The following is a 22,991-nucleotide window of genomic DNA, read 5'->3' on the forward strand; positions in this document are numbered from 1 at the left end:
CATCATCTTTTTCATCATCATGTTAACAGTTAACACTTACTGGATACTTAGCAAGCGGCACGACCAAATGCCTTATGTGCATCATCTTATTTTATCTTTACAATAAACCCATGAGGTAGTCAATATCCCTGCTTTACAGGTGAGGGAGCCTAGCCTGAGGTGGATAAAGACATGAGCCTATTTTCACACACTTAGTAAGACCTGCAGCCACAACTTAGTAAGAACCTGCCTTAACTACACTAATATTCTGCCCTAAGCTTTCCTGGCCCGTTTAAAAAGAAGGCAGGATGCTGGCTATTCCACCACACATGAGAGGGGCACTGACCTGCGGGCATCCTGCAGGGGCAGAGGCACAGCTGGGAGCGACTGTTCAGTGGGACTAGTGTCCTAGCTCCCTTCAATCACATGGCCCTAATCAGACGTAAGCTCTCATTAGCGACACGTGGAAAAGTGACCCACTCTACTTTCAGGCCTGGTCCATGAAAACCTCCCACACCACCCCTCCACCCACCTTCTCTTGGGACTGCCACCGGGATGAGGAAGCTGAGGTCCCAGAGAAGGGCGGAGCCATAAAACAGTAGAGGCTCTAAACTACTACTCCTCAAATCGCCTCTGGGAGGAAAGTGCTCACCAGCCAGGAACGTCGGCTGGTCTCGCTGAGGAGGAGAAAGAAATTCCTATTGTGCTAGGCCACTAGTATTTCAGGGTTTACTTACTAAAACGACTAACATTTATCCCATTAACTAATCGCTAAAATGTGCTTCCTATCTTTTCCTAAGCATTGGACATGTGCAGAGAAACATGTTTGGCCCCTGATACTGCCCTGCTGTTAACTGGCCGGACCTAGCTCTATGCATAGATGTAAGTGAAAAGTACCAACTGGAATTGGAGTTTACAACTTCATGACTTCATCCACGTTATTTCATCATTTTGCCATTCAAAAGCAAGAGAGATATAAAGGATTATCTCAATTTTAGAGATGAAGGAACCATGGGTAAGAATGGCACATTTTTCCATATTCACATAAATAATCAGTGGCAGTACTGAGGCTTGAGCCCGATCTTCTTACTCAACAGCCAGGGCCCCCTTACTATCCAACTTGATATCCTTCTATGGACCGAGAAAAGAGCTACTTCGCCTCTGCTCCACTCCCTGCACATGATATAGTCGCAATCCTACTAATTAGCTATAAAAACCTTTGCTTTTTTACACTCAATTACAAAAGGCATGTATCCCTGAAAAGGTAAGTCAAAGATGAGCATTTATAATGAAGCATAATTAAGTATTAGATCTAGAGGAAAAGTCCGCGTCGTGGAAATCAGAGAACAAAGGGAACCTGAAACAAGGTGGAGTATCAGGAAATAGGCAAGAAAAGGAACGCAAAAGAGGAACCGATTTCACCTAATTTTGCCATTAAGCACTTCTCAGGTCTTCTCTGTTTCCCAAATCACACCACTTTGATGCCACAAGACTCTCACATATCACATTCTGGAAATACAGCTTGGTAGTCTTAAAAAACAAAGCCAGAAACCACCCAAACACTGCCCATTGAGTCAGAGACCCACGTTGGAATCAGATTTCAAAATTTCCTCCCTCCAATATTTAGTAAGCACTATTACATGCCAGGCTGGGCGCTGGGAGGTGGGTTACAGTGACAAACAAGAGGTAAGGGGTTCTTATCCTCAGGAAGCTTATAGTGCACCCACTGTGCCAATCAGCAGCCTCTGTGATCATGGAAAAGTCACTTGACCTCTCTGAGCTTCAACAACTACAAATGTTAATTCACTGGCAATATCTACAAGAGGGTGGTATGAGAAAGAGGATTCAAAGAGCTAAACATATGTGAACTTGCTCCGCAAAGGGCTGTTTAAATCCAAGTGTTTGCTTAATATTGATGCTTCCTACCACATGGATACCACAAAACACTTATTCTACACAGACCATTAGCTAGGGGTTGTGTGTGGGAGCTTCTGCCTCTCTTTTTACTGCCCTCAAGGGCCCAGCTGCTATTACAGCCTTTGGTCCCCAGGACACCTGAAGAAAGACTAAGGGCCCTTGGACCAACTGAAGTCATTAGATATTCCATGGGTTCCATGGTGAAATGTCAAGCTACATCAAGTGAAGCAGGTTTCTTTACCCATTCATTTAACAAGTGCTTATTGAGTACCCTGCCTCTGTGGCATTCCCGAGTGAGGGAGCCAGGAAAAAAACATTTTAACAGCTGACTTGATTGATTTTAAATTGTATTGGAGCTTGAGGGATACAGAATCCTGAGACAGAGCCACATGAGAAGAGACCTACGTGGGTTAAGCTGGACTGAAAAGGTCTCCGTGAAAAAGTGGGTGGACACCTAAAGGACAAGGCGTTGCCCATGCAGAGAGACGAGTAGGAGAGTCCAGGTAGAAGAATCCACACATGCAAGCACCCTAAGTTGAAGAAGAGTGGAGTGTGTTCAGGAACGGAAGACTTCTGATGAGCTTCACAGGAAGAGGCTATGAAGCGGGTATGGTTGGTGGAAGCTACTTATCTATTCTCAGAAACCAACTTCTCACAGCCTTTATTATGCTAATGTTATCACCAGGCTCTAAGGAAAGGATCTAGAGTGTAGGTCCGCCTAATGCTCAGGTCGGATCTCCAGAAGACAAATGCACCCAGGCTACTCTGGGAAATGTTCTTCTAGAGTGTTGATTGTTCTATTAGTCCTGATTGTTTCAAGGCACAGGTGACTTGAAATGTGCATCACTGCTCGTCCTCTCACCAGGCTGCCGAGACCTCAGCTGATTATTCAGAGTGTCTGATACGGTTCCCTGAATTCTGGCAGGACTCATTTGCAAAGGAGGAGACTGCCACAGATGGACTGGCGTATGAACCCAGGCAAGTCAGTTACACGTGCAAACTGCAAAGAGACTGTGTGAACACTTGATTTTTAAATGATTAAATTCAACAGTGATAATCACCCATATTCTTATATCCTAGGCCAAAGACAAGGAAAATGGGAAAAGAACAGGACACTGCTTTTATTCACTGTGAATAAATGTACTGTGAGATGTAGACTCGAAATACGAACAACTCTTCAGCAGCAGAAAAAAATATCTCATGTTCCGTTACAGTTTGCTTTTTAGGATCAAATTGCCTATTTCCTCCTTTTTTCTGTTTTGTGAGAAAATGCCTAAAATTTACTTCACTTTTCTGGTACTTTCTGAATGAACACTTTAATTGGTACACAGGAGAATACTGGGTTCTTCACCTTTAAGATACTACCTGGATTCTTAAGTCACTGTAGTGCAAGTCTTAGCCAGCTGGTTAGCTTATGAATCACACAGATAATCATATAAGTGAAAAGCAATTTTTACAGAAACAGTACAGGACCCCTGGAAAATATTGCTAGCCCCAAATAAATCTGTGCCCCCACAATCATCTCCCTTTCTCTTTTAATAACCTCTTCAAACATGCCTGCAAAGGATAGGTTTGAACGGCCAGCTCTTCTTCCCCCCCCAAATCCAAAAATTCAAAATCAGATCAGACACTGCTATTCTTCCTCATTCAAAACTATTTCTGAAACCAGAAGTGGCTGTGTTTATACATCAGGGATGTAGGTTTGGGCCCAGAGAGAGTTAAATTAATATCCTGGCTTCACCAGTTCAACTTACTGTACATCTTCATTTGCCCAGTAACACAATCTATAGCCAGCTGCTAACCAAGTCAATATGTGGTAAGACTAACAGCCACCCTAACTTGCCTTGATAATTATTCTCCTCTAACTGACATAATATTCAATATACTGTTGTTGAGAGCAATAATGCTAAAATTGATGCCTTGAGGGCTACAAGACAATTGAGTTTTAGCCAGATAAAATGACTTGTACACTAATCGTGCATTATAGGGTTCCACAACCTTTGGACGCACATTTTATAGTCTACCTGCTCAAAAATGTTACATATAATTACATTCAAAGTCATCTGAGCATACCTTATCATTACCATATATAATTTTAAAAGTACTGGCCAATAATCAAATAACATTGCTTTAGAGAAAAAAAGGTTTATTTCTATAGTCTAGCTCTTGCTTATTGTTTTTTAATGAAATGAGCATTTTCTCACTACATAAATAACAGTATTGTGTCCTTCAACCTCTTGCTTTTTTCCTAAACCAAGAATTATTTTCACAAGAAACAAGTAGCTGATAAATGCTGAATGACAAAAAGCATCATTTAAATAAAATCCATATGACATCAGTACTACCAATAAAACAAGACAGAAACGAAACCCAGTGTTCCTCGAATATAAAAATCATCTATGATTTTCTCAAAACGCCAATTTCAGACCCTGAGTGGAGAAAACAGATTATATTAAATTTGAGACTCTCAGAATCTCTAAGACATTAATGAAAATTAATTATAGTTTTCGCAATTAAGTAATTATCACAATAAGTGACAGTGTTCTTTATTAGGCAGTATTTCACCCCAAAATAAGAGACTATTAGTTTGTGGTTTTGTTGAATTTTCCTCTGAAATTTAATTTCTCTTGTAATTTTGTATCTTTAAATCCTAGGCCCTCACACAAAACTAAATATGGAGTACATTTTCTACGCCTGTCTTACAGTTCTGTGGAAATGCTGAGAAAAAATGAACACCTAAGTAATAATTTCAAGTAAAACAAAGAACAGGCACCGTTCAAGGCAGAACATCAGGACTACAGCACTGAACAACGAGCAGGTTCTGTATTTACTGCCGTCAAAATGCCACGGGACACTGGGTGGTTACGATGGCAATTAATCACAGTCATGCTCGTATCTCTGTGTTTCAACAGTAAGAGATCATGTGTATGGTCCAGCTATTTCAGGCAAAAATAGACACGTGGACCTGAAATACAGCATTGGTGACAGAACGAAGCATTGCACTGGAGGCAGTAAAGATGTGACGAGGTCGGGGCATATACTACCCTACAGTTTATAAAGGAAGGAGTGCTTAGCCAAGCTGACAGTGCCATTCAGAAATCTGCAAGAGGTTTGTTCCTTCCTGCAGTGTAGAACCCATCCCAAATGGACATTAACAATCATCTGTGGAAACAACTGTAGAAAGACGTGGCACTGTGTGTGTCTCCAGATTGGCCTAAGCGGGGATTGTGGAACTGGTTCCATGCTTTGTTCTTCCTGGCCCCTTCCTCCTGGACCCTGCACCGCCTCAGGACCCCCTGATCACCCAGGACTTAACTTTCCACTCACCCCACTGAAACGTCCCCAACCTGGGGCAAATGAGAGAATGCTTGTGAAAGTCTTATATAAACTGAAAACGTAATATATAATTATTCCTGTTATCAGCACCATCTCATCTTCTGAGGGCCAAATGCCCTGTGCCTTAGAGAGTTGACGTCTCACTACGAAATGATTCTACGCTAACTAAAGCAGTCTCGGGAGCAGGCGGGTGATCCTACCTTCCCCCTTTCTCTACTTCCACTCAGCATCCCTCATCCGCTCGCCCTGGCTAACACCCGGTGGTACCACACAGGAGAATGACAGGAGCGTGTGTGTGTTCACGCCAGGTTAAAGCCAGGGCGAGACTCAAGGCCCTCTCCCCCACTCATCACATACCAAGCTGGCAGCCTCACACACAACACAGGGTGGTTCGGGCCATCAACAAGGCTGGCAGAACCAAAACCAATTTTTTTTTTGGAATGGGTCAATTCTCCTGGTATTATCCCCCAAAAGAAATTTCAAAACATCACTTCAGATTCTACCTTCTCCAACTGTGATCTCCTTTGGCAGGAGGGAGTATTTCTTCATCGTCCAGTGTAGTCTTTTTGGATCCTGGGGTCTCCCAACATGCTGCTTTCAAACATTTACCCTTCAAGGGTCGTGGGAAGACAGATGGCCATAAAAACATTTCAGAGGCAAAGTACACAATGCAAAACGACTCATGATATACGGCAAAAAATGATGGAAAAGGCGAGGAGGCTGGGGGCGTGGGGAGTGGAGGCTGCAGGCCCTTCGGAAAAGTCTCAAGACTCTTACCAGACCGGAAGTGCCCCTGACACACAGAAGGGGCTCAAGCTGGAGGAACAGGTGCTGTGAAGGCCAAATCTACAACCAGGTTTGCATGTTTTGGAATGTGAGGGTTTACTGATTACAAAAGCAGGGAGTTTACAGAGTTGTTCCTTTGACTTGGATGAAGCAGCAATAAATGGTTAGGGTACAGAGAAGAGACAACCAAGAAAATACCAAACCTACCAAGTAAGCGTGAGAACCAGCCCTACGAAACCCAGATGAAGTGCAATTTCAGATTTTCGCACACCTGTCACCCTCCTCCGTACCCTCCCTTTTAGTAGGGCTTCGATAAGGCCTGTTGGGGAAGCCAGGAGGCCCGCGTTGTAGAGAGAGGGAGTTGAATTCAAAAGAATGCAAACAGAGCAACCCTAGGCAACAGACCACTACTTCCTTTCTAACGTTCACCACTGAGGCCGGATGCCGGCCCGCTGGCCCACAGCTCCTTTCTTCCAATTCCCTGAGCAGCCTGCCAAAAGGACCACGTTAACCAGAATGGGGTGTGCATGCCCGGGCCTGTGAGGAGCAGGAAGGAGGGCAGGTTTGCCGAGGGCTCCTACCCCAGCCCTTCTCCAGCTGGCCCCCGACACCGGCTTGACGTCCTCCCCCTACCTGCAGGATGTACCCCCGGACGTAGTCACGCAGGGTCCAGCCCAGGCCGTGCAGGATGTGCAGCACCTCCTCCTGCTTCAGGACGCTGAAGAGACGGTCCAGCAGGATCTTGAGCCTCACAGGCACCGCCTGCGTCCCGTAGAGCATCAGACTGCTGATGTCAAACACCACGTTGGACTGCACGATCTCCACTTGGGTGGGGTGGTAGAGGTGCTGCGTGCTGAGCTTATCCAAGGCTGCGGTGGTCCCGCCAGAGGTCCAGGGGCAGGTGGGAATAAAGAGATAAAAAGGAGAGGGCAGAGACAAAGAAAGGAGAAACGAGTTACCGGAAGTTACAGGGGGCTCCATATCTAATAGCTGGATCATAATCACAGATGTCTCAGCAGGGCTGTGCAATGTAAACAGTGCTCTTCCCACCTCCTCCCGGTTTTGTTTGTTTGTTTTTTTGGATTCCGTGTGTTTATAAATTGCAGACGACAGCAAATACAAAATACATTTGGCTTTCAGGAAGAGAGCCGCTGAGGAGGTTTCTAAAGGACGGTGGCTGGCGCTAAAAACCTGACTAATTAATTTGCTAATTGAACTATGGCTCAACCCAAGTTACCACGGTATTCCCCTCCCTGCACCAAAAGAAGGAACACGCACAAAACTGCCAACTCGGCCACAAGAGCGGGTCAACCAACATCGTTTTTCTGAGTAAGATTCACCCCTTATGATACCTGGATGGTTTGAAGAGGAAAAGAAAGGTGTTCTTTAGACTTACAGGGGAAAAAGGACTAACTCAGAGGGAATAAGGAAAGCTGACCTCTGGGTCGGGGGACTAGTCATTTACCTCAAAGCTGAATTAGCTAAGGGGAATTATCCCAAAACTTAATTCTCCTAAATTCCCCTCTTGCTGTTTACCTGTTAGTTCAATGTTCTCTAAAAGTTATTCAGGAGAAACAAACAAGAAAAGGAATTCAAGTCATAATTAGGTATTTTATTAACAGCTCTGACAAGGGCTCAGCATGAGATGAAACTGGAAAAAGAAATGACTACAATCAAAGTACAAGAATTTCTGTGTATTTCAGCTGCGTCACTTCAGCACAGAAAACTGGGGATGACCATTCTCAGAGTAAATATTTTTAGTGGAACTAGTATTTCAACAATTAGGCTTTCTTCTCCTCAAATCTAAGAAATCACATCTCTTCTCCCTAGCTCTGAAAGCCAAGATAAAGCCATACATTCTCATCCCCATCCTTATCTGAGTTACCCGGAACCCTATTGCAGATAATGTGGCGACATTTTTCCTCAGTTTCTCTAAAGTGACCCATTAAGATAGTGCTGTCTCACCTACAGGGCTCAAAGAGATGCTGAAAAGATGAATGAGATAACGAATGAGAGGTGCTTTGAACTCCTGAAGAGAACACAAAAGCATTAGCTCAACTATGAGAATTGTACACATGACCTTCTGAAGATTAAAAGAGGTAAACACGTGAGCCTGAAAGATGGTCATCTAATCTCATGAGTCAGGCAAATGGGTATCAGACAACAACCACCAGGCTCAAATCCTAACTCTACCTGCAAGCACCCAAGGTTTCTCCCCAACAGCACAGGCTACCGTATGTGTACACTCTGAGCAGCTCCTCTTTTAATACACCGGTATTTCTGCATATTAATGTGTGTATTTAAAAGTGCACGCGCGCACACACTCACACTTTTTAGTATCTCAAGTGTATTTCTTTAGGGCTCCTCCTCCACTCTCGTTTCCTCCTGACTTGTGGTCACTGGAGAGTTCATGTACTCTTGATAAATTGCCTTCCTACATCCACAGTGTAAAGGCCCTTATCATTTACCCGCTGGCTTCATTCAACACATTTACTCCCAGGAATACTTTGTCAAAGAGTTCGGGTTTCCTCATACTTCATTTCTTGCAGCTGATTTGTCTGATCTTTCCTATTCTAGTGGTTAAGTCAACTTTGAATAAATAGCTTTAAAAATTAATTTAACGTTTGGGAAAGATAAGGGATTCGCCAGCGCAGGGATTGAAGTCTTCTCTCGCTCCACAGGGCATTTAGACAGCAAAAATGCAGGAGAGAGGTATTATTATCCCTGTTTTTCTTCAAGTACAGCTTAACTACTCAGCCTTCTGATGAGTCGCTGCTCTGCTTACAGAAATCCAGCACGCAGGTCGAGGGAAATCTCCGCTTCCGTTTCCCTTTATCAACCTTCCTGGCCCATATCAAGCACTTCTTCACAAAATTATACCGCTGTGAGCAAAACAAATATGAAACTGGGAGGGATGAGTAGAGGGGAAATAAAATGACACCAAACCTGATTTTTGTCCATGTGTTCGGCACCTTGTATCTATGCATTAAGTATATGCAGGTGTGTGCACCAGTGTGTCCTAGGGCCAGGCGGAAAGCTGTCACCCCTCTCCCTCTCACTCCTTAAAAAGGGCTGGAAGTTTTAGAAGATGAAGAGGACTAAACTGTTGAGGGCACAGAAACAAAGAGAAGTTGTTCAGAGAATTGAAAGAGCACAGGTGGAACAGGTAAAAGCAAAAGTATTTCCCTATATATGCTTGTGAGACCGTCAGAGAGTGAGAGTATTAAAAGGACATTACTGATTCTTTAGCATGCCACATGTCAAGAAGTAGGAAGACACATAAATAAATAGGCCACATAAATATACAGTGGAGGTTAACAACATTTTCTGTAAAGGTCCGGACTGTAAACATTTTAGGTTTATGGGCCATGCTCCGTGTTTCACAGCTACTCACCTCTGCTACTATAGAGGGAAAACAGAACAGACTTAAATTAAACTAATGGGCATGTCTACGTTCCAATAAAACTTTATTTACACAAATAGCTACATTTTGGGCTCTGATATGGAAAATGAAGGGGCGGGCCAAATAGTTAAAGAAAGTCAATAGTTGGTAAGGAAAAAGTCCCACGGGTGTGATTTAAGCAGCAGTTACCTCGGAGATGAGCCATAGAGGAAGGCTTGAAGAAGTAAACTGCTCAGCTTGCAGATGTCAACTGCAAATTTCAGCATAAACATATCATCAAAGATTATGCTCGGTCAAATTTTTGAATGAATCAAATTTTCTGCTTTATAACTGCTGGACTGTACTGCGTCACCAAGTTGACAACAGCTTTGGGAGGGGACGTCTCCTTGGTCGGCAAAGGGTTAAGTAACAATTTTTAAACTGTCATAATAACAGTAAACTGAGAACTGGACTTCTGCCTAATGTCATGCTCTTCCTATGTCTGACTGGGGGATTCAAGTCTGGATCTCAGGTGGGTTAGTAATATGAGTTGGGCCAATGGGAACGAAGGAAAGGTAGGGCAAGAACTTGTTCAGCAGGATGGAGTGGGAAAATGATGGTCATCTGCCTTTATGAGCTATGGACCTAACCATCTGCTAAAATTGTCCCATTTCAATGGTATTGCCAAAATTCCACTTTCAAATGAAATCTTAGCCAGAAATTGGTATAAAAATATATGAAAGTGAAGCTACTCTTAATAAAGCTCGAGTGAGCATGAATTTGACAACTTCCCACCACGCATTACCCTCTTCTTCCCTTCCTCCTGTTTAAGCATCTCAGTGGGACCCCTAGAGTTCCCAGAAGCACAATTTGAAAAGCACTTGTCTGTACAATAATATGATATCAATTGTTTCGCCTGCCGTGCCTCCCCTTCATTCTGGGAACAGAAACTGGATTTCCCTTCAGGGAACCCCTTTTCTCCTACACTCAGTACCATTTATTTCATAGAACAGAATATTCCTGAAGCCAGGCCTGGAAAACCAGTACCTCCCAGTTCCTTGGCCAAAACAACCAGTTTAAGAATGGGCAAGTGGGGCTTCCCTGGTGGCGCAGTGGTTGAGAGTCCGCCTGCCGATGCAGGGGACACGGGTTCGTGCCCTGGTCCGGGAAGATCCCATATGCCGCGGAGTGGCTGGGCCTGTGAGCCATGGCCGCTGAGCCTACGCGTCCGGAGCCTGTGCTCTGCAACGGGAGAGGCCACTACAGTGAGAGGCCCGCGTACCGCAAAAAAAAAAAAAAAAAAAAAAAAAAAAAAGCAGAAAAGAATGGGCAAGTGACCTACGTCTAAAGAGTGATATTGAATCCAGGCTTTCAGTTAGAAATACTAGGGAGTTCTTCCCTCTTCTTGAAATTTGTAGCTGGCAAACATGCTTGGGAATGAGAGTCACATGGAGGACAGTTGAGCCACAGGATGGTCTGAGAAAGACTAGGGACTGACAATGTTGTTTGATCCAGAAGATACAGAGATGGCAGTGCCTGAGGGTGCGACCCTCCCAGAATTTTCAGTTACCCGAGTCAACAAAAGCTCTCTCTCCCCTTCTCTCTCTCTATGTCTGCTTGAGGTAGGATTCTGTAATTTGTATCTAAAAGAGCCTTAACTAAGACAAGTACCTTTTTGGGGTGTCCTTCCAGCTAGATAACATGTATTTCAAAGGAGCTGTCAGTGGTCCAACAAGGTATGTTAGTTCCAGGCCAAATGCAATTCACAATTTCTCCAGTGACTGGAATGAGGGTATCCTGAACAATTCATATCTCATACAAATTTGCAAAGGGTGATGGATGCCATCAACAACATTAATAAATAAAAATTATTGTTGTATGGGGAAGGGGAATAAAGGAAATGACCATTTAAGTACTAACTAAATGTTAGGCATCATTCTAAAGGGTTACAATAATCTCGTTTAATCCTTTAAAAAAACTTAAAACACAAGGTATTACTATTACTGCCTATTTGGAGATCACAGGTTCCGTGAGGGTCAGTAACTGGCCTAAGGTCACTTAATTATTTCTCCCAAGAACTTCTTTTTCTACCACACGTTCAGATAAACAGTCAATAAGCAACTCTGGAAACGTGCAAGCCTTCATCATGTTGGAAGTCCCTAACTCCCAACAATCTGGGCTTCCTGCCCGTCACTCTGCTGAAGCAAGCATTTCAAAGGTCACCAACACCTGCCTTACTACAAAATCCCATCGCTTTTCCCTTCATTCTCCGCCATGATCTCGCCATAGCAGCTGACCTGATTGAACACCATTCCTCCTAAAATGCTCTTCTCCTTCATTCATGCATACATGCGTTTATTCACTGGCACTTAACAACTTATCACCAAGGCAGGTACCGCATGCAGATGCAGAAGTCATCTTTGCTGTAAAAGAGATGTGATAAAGTACTGTAGGACACAGAAGAGAGGGCCACTCTGCCGGGAAGGAATACTCTTGTAAGTCATCAGCAAGCGAGAAAGGAGGACGACAGTCCAGGTAGACGGAACTAAGGCAGGGGTTCTCAAACATTATGTGTCTCAAAATCAGATGAAGGGCTTGTTAAAACACAGGTCAGATGGCTGGGCCACCTTCCCCTGGAGTTTCTGATTCACTGGGTCAGGGGTGGGGGCCAAGAACTGGCATTTCTAACAAGTCTCCACAAGACACTGATGCTGCTGGCCAGGGACAATACTTTGAGAACCACTGCACTAACGAGGTGTGTGTAAGAGAACTGAATATCCAAAGAATGTGTCAGGCTTGCAGCAAAAGAGTTGAAGATAAATACAGAAAAGTCAGATGGGCAGTCTGTAAGAAACCTTAACACTGCAGGCCAAAACCTGTGGAAAGGTTATAATATAATTTTATTTCTGGGTAATAGGATATAGAAAATATTAAACATTTTAAAAGGTGAAAATGACTTATAATTTTAGATGTAAAACTCTGACGAGAGTCCAGAAGTTTATTTAAGGCAATAGGTGTCAGCTGGGGACACATGGCCACAGAGCCACAATCCCTAAGGAAGAAGGGTCGAGAGGGAGATGGTCATGGTTCGGGTGAAAAATTACCACAGGTGATGCTGACATACACGCCTACAATACATGCCACTGAAAACCACGGAGATGAGTTAGAGGGCAGGATAACTTACGAGTTAAGTGAACAGGGTAGAAAATGTTTGCAATACTCCACTGGGAGATGCCCTGACTCAGTGGACTTCAAATGATGATCTGCCTAAACCTGGGGTATGCACCGGCCTTTCAGAGATACGCAGACATGGGGACTCAATTTCCAGATCCCGTAATCCCATATTTACTCTTTCCTAAAACTGATCCCCCTGAGAACAGGCCCGCCTGTTCATGCAGATTATCCATCCCCAATCCTCCTGTGAAAACTATACCCTTCTTTCCTTTACCAAATAAAGGCATAACTCTGACTTGACTTATACAGCGCACTGGCGCAGGGTGTAAAGCTCTCCTGGGGGTCAAAACAGTGGCCAGTTTGAATCGCTTTGTGAAGCCTTGTTTAAGGATTAATAAAAACACCAAGAACCTGGAAAAGGGCCCTCTTCCCCTGGTCATGCATATACAAGTAAAGGGTAGCTAGAACCTGATATTCGGGTCTACGCTGGAGCATTCAGAATTCAGACATTATGTAAAATGGGCAACAGTCATGCACTCACCTCTTGCATTCCTATTTAATAAGGTATCACTTTTTAGGAAGTATCCTGTGAGCGCAAAGCAAAAGTGTCTAATGCTGAAAATGGCTTTTCCCTCCATTCTTTTCAATTATTCCTGACACTCATCCCCAGGAGGTGTCATCACCTGGGACAAAAAGCCCCCGAGCACATGTGCTGCCCACTCTTTTAAATTCAGTTTGAATATTTTCCCAGACCTATGAAATTTGGAAGATGCACTGAATAAAACCTGTGGATAGGAATTTTACAGAAATTCAGAAACAATGTGTATCATTTAATAAGGTAGTTACTACCCATTTAATCAAATACTATCAAAATATTTGTTATGATTAATCATTTTCATCTTATAAAGTTTTGAATATGTCTACATCCTGTTAATAGAAATAAAATTAAATTATGACCTAAATGCCAAAGCACTTAATTTTTAGCAGTATATAACTTCTTTCATTAAACACATTAAAAGTTTGACCATGTTTTTATAAAATATGGCTCTTATCTACTTTGTTCCTAAAGTCCAACACCAGATTGTGATACACAAATCATTATTAAAGTAATACCCTGACTTTTAACATACTCTTCACTTCATAAAAATCTTAAGTTATACATTATAGTGCATCATTACTAATTAAGGAATGCGAAATAGCATTTCTATTGTACCTTTATTAATTTTATTAGCTCCACATTTTATTCTAGACTGTTTTAGCAAACTATCCTATGAATTGCAGTTCATAATTTATTATTTACAACTTTCCTCAAAATGCATATTAATACATTCATTTGTATTGAAATGTGAGTTCATTTCTTTTCCCAATGATAATTCAGCCTGATTTGGCCATGAGCACTGGTGGAAATTTTCATCAATTAAGAAAGCTAAATATGCAGTAATAAAAGTTATCACCTTAAAAAAAAGATATATTGCAGAAGTCATCTGAATAACACACACAGTATTTTAATTTTCTCGGTCTTTTTGGTGTATACGAGAATAAGTGATATGCCGCTAAGTGAAAGACTAACAGCTAAGTTTATAAATTGGCATTTGCTATGTCTTGTTAATGTCTTTCTCCAGAAATTGAGAAAGTAAATGACTCTAACAACATCTGGGTAATAAGGTGGATGAAACAAAGAGAAACTAACTGATCACTGTGTAATTGTTGGCACGTAATCTGAAATGATTTCTAAGAACCGAATGACAATGTGATAAAGTTCCTAGTCCCACGTATTCATGTGAACAGGTGTCTGAGCACTTAGATCTGCAAAAATGGGGAAGGAACTGATAGTGTACCTTTCCTCTTTCTTACAATAAGTACTATTCATTTATTGATACATGAACTAATCTAGGAAGAAAAAAGTTTATTGCCCTATCCATTTTATTGACAGATGCATTTCTGACAAAAATCTACTTTATGTTTAATAAATTATGAAAATGTGTAATATTTATATTGCTTTGATCTTATTCCTCTTGATCAAAATTAAACAATAAAATTTCCATTTATGGATATATTATCTTATTTTCTTAATTTTCCTTGCAGACATGAATGATAAAAGACTTTGCAGTGAACATATGATTTCATTTGTGGTCACGTTATTTGGGGACAGTGAACTGGAAACAAGAGTTAAGAGAAAAAATAATGACTTTGAAAACAATGATTTGAAGTTCCCAGTGCTTCAAGAGTGCTTGTTATCCTCCAGATTAAGGACAGAGTTTCTAGGGCTAGACTCCAAGGGTTCAAATGCTAGCTCTGCCACCAACTTGCTGCATGACCTTGGCAAGTTGCTTAGCATATGAAAATGTTAGGATGGAACTTTGTTTTCAAAATTCTTTTGGGGGCAGGCAAGACAACAGCATGAAGACCACTACCTTAGTACAAGGAGAAAGAAAAGGAGAACAAAGAATCAAGACCAAGCTAACAAGTACGGGGAAGAAAATAGATGCCTGGAGTGAAGATGAGTCAGGGTTACAGGATGACTGAGATTTTCAAGTTTGGAGGATTTGGACGGGAAATCAACTGAGATGCAGGGGACCCATCAGGATTCCAGAGGAGCTGCCTCTCCAGCTGCCCACCTGTGATCATCTGCCTCTAGGAATCCAACTACTCCTATACTACACCGGCCATCCCTAACCTGTAAGTTGAGTTCTACCCAAACTCTGTGCCCTCAACTCCAAACATGTACTTGTGACCCCTACTGCTGTGAAAGGTAAACCCAAGAAACTAGGCCAAAATGCTTGAAATCAAATCTTTTTTGTTGTGATTTTTTTTGACTGAATATCTCGTAGATGCTCATTGAAAAAATATAAATTTGAGAAAAAGAAAAACAAACGGAAGACACTCATACATAATCCCACCAACCAAAGGCACTATTGTCTACATGTTGATGTAGCTGCATCTACTTTTCTTCAGTCCATAATTTTATGTAGTTAAGGGTCACACAGTAGTTACAAATTTCTATCTTGTTGTTGTTTTTCTCACTGAACTTTATATAGCATGAACACTCAAAATTATCTCTGACTACCTAGTCCCCGTAAATGTCTCCACTGCAGTTCCCCTGGATCTAACCCTCCTCTCTGGCCTAACTTCTACCACTTCAGTAGAGGCTTTTAGACCCTCCTAAGTCCACTACTGCAAGCGACTTCTGGCTGGTCTGGTGTGGTGTGGTCTGCCTCTGCTCTCTCTCTGGTGTAATACAGAAAGAACAGAGTCAGTTCTCAAGTCAGTATTCTCAAAAGGCTGCTTAGAATATGTCTCTTTTCTGCTCAAAAGTTTCCAGTAATGCTCCAGCCCTACCCTCTCAGCCCCCAAATTCTTAACCTGGGTCAGAAGACCTTGGAAAGACTGATTTACTACTTTCCAGTCTAATAACCGTCTAACATGGCTCTCTGTTGCAACAAAAGTGAGCTGCCCACTGCCTTTCTAACAAAACTAGTGAGGAAAGCAGACTTTAAAAAAATACACATTAACACACAGTATTACAAACTGGGTATGTGACATGAGAACATGATTTAAACAGGGCTAGGGATGGGGTGTTCCAGGCAAAGCCATCTCTGCTAGGACGTGAACAAGGGAGAGTAGCACATGATGAGGCTGGAGAGACAAGCAGGGTTCCAACTGCTGAGCTACATTTTTCAAATTTTCAATTTTTCAATGCTGTTCATTAAGGGCCTTTCCTCTTTCTTTCTTTACCTTTTCAACTACCCTTTTCTTCCAGCTTCCATACAAGTTCTGTTTTCCTTTTCTATAAAACTTGGAGAGGTCCCCTCAACTAAGAGCAAACTGTCTCAACAATGATAGCACTTAAAGTGAGCCAATCATGCACATACCAACTACACGTTGCCCATTTACTGGGTCGCTTCTGTGCCTATTTTATCATAAGAGCTTCAGCAACCATATCTGAAACATAATCAAGGGTGTTCAGCTCTCATATTGTTGAGTGGATGGACACAGCTAGTGTGCAAAGATAGGACTCGATTCCACTGTGCCACCCAATTCTTAATTTCACTCACGTCTCATTCTCAGCCCTCCCCTCGGCTCTTTACACTCTAGACAACAGTGGGGGTAGGTAATTACAGCAGTTTAGGAAGTGAGATGGGGCTGCTAGCTGAGCAGAAATTAACTAAAGTTGCATAATTTATTCCCTTTCCTACCACTTCAAGCATTATTTGGGGGCATCCAATGGATTTCTAGGTAAAAGCAGTATGAGATCTAGTGGTATTAAAGAAAACAAGCTTAATACCAGGGTGCAGAGACCACATCATAATGAACAGTCACTATGAGAATCATAGTTCAGATCACTAAGTTTGTGGTCCATGTGCTAGATCTATGGTCTCCTAGCTATAGGAAAAGGTATAGTAGAGCCAGTCCTCCTCCATATCCATGGGTACTGATCCATGGACTCAACCAACCGTGGATGGAAAATATTCACAAACAAAAAATTCCATAAAGTTCCAAAAAAGCAAAACTTGAATTTGCCATGTCCTACAACTACTTACATAGCATTTACATTGTATTAGGTATTATAAGTAATCTAGAGATGATGAACGGATATGGTGGATTTGGGAGGATATGCATAGGTTATATGCAAATACTACAGCGTTTTTATATAAGAGACTTGAGCATCCATGGATTTTGATATCCATGCGGGTCCTGGAACCAAATTCCTTGGATACCAAGGAACAAGTGTATAGACTTTGGAAAGGGGTCAGAGAACAGTCAACACAATAAGGTAAGAAGAGCATCTACAAAGAAAAGATTATTTTTCTTTTGTAAAAGGTCTGGAGGGAAGAAAAAAAGCAAACAGACAAATTAACCTCTTTTTTAGTATGCAGAATTTTCTTGGGAAAAAGAAAAGGGTTTAACTGTACAATATGGATACTAGTTAGAAAAAGAAAAAAAAAATCATACAATAAGAGCTTCTTAAACTGTGAGTTAGGTTACTGAGGGAACATAATTTACCTGGATTTCTTTACAATGCCAGAAACAGAAGTTTAAACTGGTAATTTTCAGGCTATAAAACAAAGGAGAAATTGAAGCCTGGATATAATTTCAATAAACACTTTGATAGGATCTATAGTTTTTCAAAGGAAAGTGGTGGCTAAGCCACAGACCCAAAAAAGACACACAAGTCAGTATGAAGAAAACTCATTTCGGTCAGGAACAGAATCACCATAAGGACAACAGCCGGAATTTCTGTGCTTCATCAATGTAAGTGTGTAACATAAATGTAAAATAAGTATAAAATGTAATGCAAAATATGGAATAAATATGAAGTAATATATACTTTTAACTACATTGCTAACTTAAAGAACAAAGTAATGTCCTTTATAAAATTCAGTTTTCAAATGTATAAAATAGTACCGGCAGTGTGTGAGGGGTGGTTATAAAAGAACTTGCATCTATTAAATGAAATGTGAATAACTATTTTTTTATTTCGATTTTTAATAACAGGAATTACTCCCCAAACCTTCAAATAAATTAAAATAAATGTAAACCTGTAATTCTACAGACTTCACTTCCAATATTTTCTGTGAAGGTCACAGAAATAAGACCATATTCAGATACATTTTTTTCTTAATGTAGGAGTATAAAAGTGCTTTTCACCGATCCTAGAAAATTGGCCCTCAGTGATAGTTTATAGTTCTTAGTTTTCCACAACTTTTTTAAAACATAACTTTCTTTAAAAGCCAAATTCAAGTGACTTAGGTGGTTTTCACAGGAATACGCTCAAATACTTCAGGGTCCTGATGTCCAGTGGATTCCATCGAATAGTTGTTCAGGCATGGCGGTGTGAAGCTTATAGCCATTCAATAAAATAAAAAGTGAGCCAAATGGAACGATTTTTCAAAGCCGCCTACTTCGCAGAGTAAAACAATTAAAAATCTGTATGAAAATGGTCTAAAAGGAAGCCTTTTATTTCACTAATTTCCAGTCCTGTCCTGGATATTTTTAAAATTTTAAATGCTAATTTGAAGCAATTTTAGAAATAAAAAAAAAATTAAAGAAGCCTTATTCTTTCATTTTGGGAGAAAGCCAAGTGAGCCTTAAATTGCAACGCTAATTGTTTCAAGAACTACAGTCTCCTGCCCCAATTCCCCTTAGGATTCCAAACTATAATAGCATCAAGTGGTCAGCTTTTAGGAGCTGTGAGTCCTAGAACACTATTTTAATTTCTAAGAGGTTAACATTTCAATGTGTCTTTAAATGTTGTTTTATGGAATTCTTTCCACGATTACTTGAAGAGTCGAATAAAAACAGTTGTTAGTGACAGAATTTTATTAGGGCAATTTCTGGGGGCAGATTTTAAAGTTTTGATTACTTATAATTCAGAATATTGTTCCCCTTCCTACTTCAAGTACCCAGACCATAACCTCTGAATTTATAAGGGTGGGCGGCTCTTCATTCTTGCTAATATGACCAATAATTTCCAATTATACGATACTTTATAATATGCACACTATACCCAATATAATGATATGTCATTTCAAGGTAGCTAGCCCATGAACTTCTACAGGTTTAATGGGATTTTGCATATTTAGAATTTCATCATAAAGGGGCCCTTTGGAATCATTAAAACATCAATCCTTTCCCATTATAAGACTCAGCTCTCTTACTAGGCCAAGAGCATCAAGGCACAGGGCAAAGCCTTAACCCACCCATAGGTTGTAAGCCAGTTCCCAATAAAAGCCATAGCACTGGGGGAGAACATTAGTAAATGGCAATGATGACATAGTAAAAAACTTTTTAGTGAATCAGGTGATCGATCAGGAAGGTGGACCATGATTGTTACTAAGAGAAAAAGTCCTTACGACTTGAAGTAATATTTAGATCTGCACATTGTATTCACTGCTTTTGGGGGGAGAGAACTGTGTAACTGGGAGCAAATTAAGTATAAAATAACTCATGTTCCATTTAAGTCATAACTTTCTAACTGGAACTGTCAAGGCTGAATTAATTAGGATATTTAATACCAAAGAGAGAGACGGCTTGCTTTTAGAATTTTTTTTTTAAGGAAAGAAGAAAAGGAATGATACGTAGCTGAAAGAGTTGATCCCCAAGCCTGGTGATAAAATCTGTCAGCCCTTCTGTGTGAAGGGCTTATTTTTCTTCTTGAACAAATAGTGTGTCAGTGTTTTTAAGTCAAAAAAAAAAAAACAAAAAAAAAAACCCAGCAACGACAACAACAACACCACCACCACCTCTGCCAAGCCTCCAAAAACCCTGATTACGTTACTATATCTTATATGCCTTATGTGAATGATGCCCGATTTTTTTCTTGTGCCTTAATACATGAGGGATAGGTATATGAATACTCTTATGGTCCGTTAGGAATGTGATCCTACACTGTAGGGAGGAAAGGGGGACAGAAGGAGCTCCAATGAGCTCCCCCTGTCTTACGGATTTTAATTGTTCCCTGGCTGACATGCAGCTTTGAGTGTGTATGGATATGCACACACACACCGACAATTAGTCGAGGGTAGAATTTGAGCTCCACTTGAGACTATCTAGGTAATATTTCAAACTGACTGGCATTTCCCCCCTGTGGCCTTATGCATAATAAAGTCCTCACAACAGACTTTGGAAATCATTAAAGTCTGACGGAGGCACACGTAAAAGTAGACTGTCAACACTGGGTTATTCAGAAGCTCACTCTCCTGGCAAGGAGATTAAACAGATCCTTGGTTTTGCTTCTCTTCCTCCTTCCTTTTCCTTCCATGGCCCACTTTTGGGGGCATGTCTCTCCTCATACGCATCTCCATCAGAAGGTGGTAAGGGGAAAGAGCAAATGCAATCTGCAAACTTGACAGTAAGTCTAAGAAGAGACTGACTAACCGAATCTACTTGCTGAAACCAGGTTTGGGGATTACTATTATTCCTGCTGCTGTTCTATCCAATCTCTAGTCACCAAGGTGAGCTGAAAGTTGACTACACAAACCTTGCTTTATATAATTCACAGATCAATGAATTAAATGCACACTGACTACAAAATATACCCCCTTTAAAAGTAACTACTGAAATTTGCTACTTGAACGGAACAAGTATTCAACAAACAGAAAACGAATTCTTCTGTAAGAGAATAATCACCCTACTCCCAATTTATTAACTTTAAAGACTTAATTTTCTTTAAGTAGCATATATCTGTATCAGAATTTCACTATGGAGACATTATAAATGCAAGGCATATTTATTTTTGATAGAACATGTGCTTTAAACTCTTTCACATGTAGTGAAGAAGTATTTCAAAACTGAGAGAGAGAGCAGTGATACAAAAAGCCAGCAGCTGGTAGGAAATACCTAAAAGAAAGACATGATTATATTCGGTCTTTTTTTTTTTTTTTTTTTTAATGAACGTCACCTTTGTGTCACAAGTATTTTTCCTTCTCTCTCCCACTAAGTCAGCCTGAAATCTCATTCTAAATCTATAATCAATCTTTTTCTCCCACTGTAATCCCTTAAAACTCTGGGCTATCACACATACTTTTGACACTGATGCGTGTTTTCTTCTGTACTGCTGGATTGGCTTAAGGCATATATCAAGTATCAAACTGCTTTGCATCTATGACTGGTGGGATAAAAGACCTCTATATAAAGATCTGCTCATAAAAAAGGGCTAAGAAGGCAGTCTCAGGCAAAGTCTAAACTGACCAAGTTTTAAATGCATGATCAGAAAATGTTAGGGACTAGAGCAATGCTTGCCGATTTTTCCATTAACATGATCGATGTACAACTGAGCAGAGAGGAAAGCCTTAAAGTTACCATCCCGTTCTCTACTAGTTGGTTCTTTTGACACCTAAAACCTATCAACAAGGCTAAAGGGCTCTCAGAGTTTAAGCCATTTCCAAAATGAAACTATTATATACCATCACAAATATTTCATAAAGCTCCAAACTTTAAGAAAAGAAGTCTCCTGAATGATGTAAACAAAGAGGGGGCAGATACTGGTTAGCTCTGTGAATCCTGGTTACCCAATTTGATAATGGTAATTATCCTAATTTCTGATTAGAGGACAAGTTTTATTAATCAGGACCAACAGGCGCACACACACACACAAAATCCAAATTTTAAAATGTAGCAATTGTTCCTGTAGATATTTTACTGTACTTAAAAACCAGTAAGAGAAAACACTTGCCAAGTTCATTTAGTCTCTGACTGAGTCACACATATGTGATCTCCTAATTTACAGCTTGCACGTGCAGATGTTCACACTTAGTAAAAGCGTTTCTTAATAGCTTTTTTTAATTAAAAGTGTGTTGATAATAGGTGCTTTAAACATATCCAAACAACACAGCTGAACTGACAAATGCCTGTCTTCGTGTCTCACATTGAGGCAAGATTTTATGAGAGAAACTATTATGATTCAGTTGCATGGTCTATAGGATAAATGCTACCCCCAAAACCTCCAAATGAGATCTTTCATTAATTTTTCTCTCTATGATCTGTTTCCAAGTCGAAATGTTAGACTGCTACTAGGTTCATGTAGCCGAAAGCAGAACCACACAGCCGTTGCTGGCTGCCTGCAGTTTTTTTCCTTTGCAAAACTTTGAACCCCATCCAGCTTTGACACACTGCCTCTTCAGCTAATAACTATCAAGTTTCCCCTTGTCTCCTGTCTACTTTTCTTGGAGGCAATTGCGCACTCAGCACCCCGAGATAATAACACACATCTATAAGATAAAAGCAATGGCATTAATGTAATTGTCTGCCTTTCTCTCTTTAGCCTAATCTCTTTTTTCCTTCAGTTTTGACTGCCTATGTGACACCTGTTTTTGTCTCCTCTGATCCTACGACAGGTTTTCCGCTGACAAGGTTTTTGCCTGACAGAGATTCTGCAGACAAGAACATAATAAAATATGAAGAACTGCTTGTCAGAGTTTCTGCCAATGCTCACATGAAATAAAGAAAAAAAATGACTTTTTTTTTTTTTTTTTTTTTTTTATAAGGGGCCCTGTGATGGTCGCTTTTGGCCTGTCAGGAAAAAGACTTCCCTGGCCAATTTCTCCATGCCAAACAGGTGTTTTCTTTTATGTGAGAGGCTGATTTGTTTTTAAATTTTTACTGATAGTGGAAAACATGAATAGCCAAAAGGGGGTAGGGGGGAATTTCTTACCCTCAGATTTTTGCAGGCAAAGGAGTACTGAAGAACTACTAAACAGAAGTGAAAAATACTTCACTCAAGACCACATCTTCTGAATAAAACAAAAATGCAAACATCTGTTAATGATCAAACAAATTTAACTTCTCTAAAGTTTACTTCTTGGTTGGTTAGGCTATTAAAACCTTCCACCTACCTTTCGCTTGTTTTGTCTGAAGACACAGGGGGAAACAGCAGAGATGAAAAAAGAGTGAGGGCTGAAAAAGAGAAATGCAGAAA

The 22,991-nt window shown here is 40.8% G+C and overlaps 1 protein-coding gene across 7 annotated transcripts in view; it reads right to left on the reverse strand.

Annotated features, from left to right (window-relative positions):
• Positions 1–22,991, reverse strand: part of BNC2 (basonuclin 2) — a 429,751-nt gene that overhangs the window by 125,308 nt on the left and 281,452 nt on the right. For all 7 annotated transcript variants that reach the window (XM_032634758.1, XM_032634765.1, XM_032634764.1 and 4 more), the window contains one exon: positions 6,652–6,887. In XM_032634758.1, the coding sequence (XP_032490649.1) occupies positions 6,652–6,887 (236 nt within the window). The remainder of the gene's footprint in view (positions 1–6,651; positions 6,888–22,991) is intronic.

This window comes from Phocoena sinus, chromosome 6 (genome assembly GCF_008692025.1).
Source record: "Phocoena sinus isolate mPhoSin1 chromosome 6, mPhoSin1.pri, whole genome shotgun sequence".
Taxonomy (NCBI): Eukaryota; Metazoa; Chordata; class Mammalia; order Artiodactyla; family Phocoenidae; genus Phocoena; species Phocoena sinus.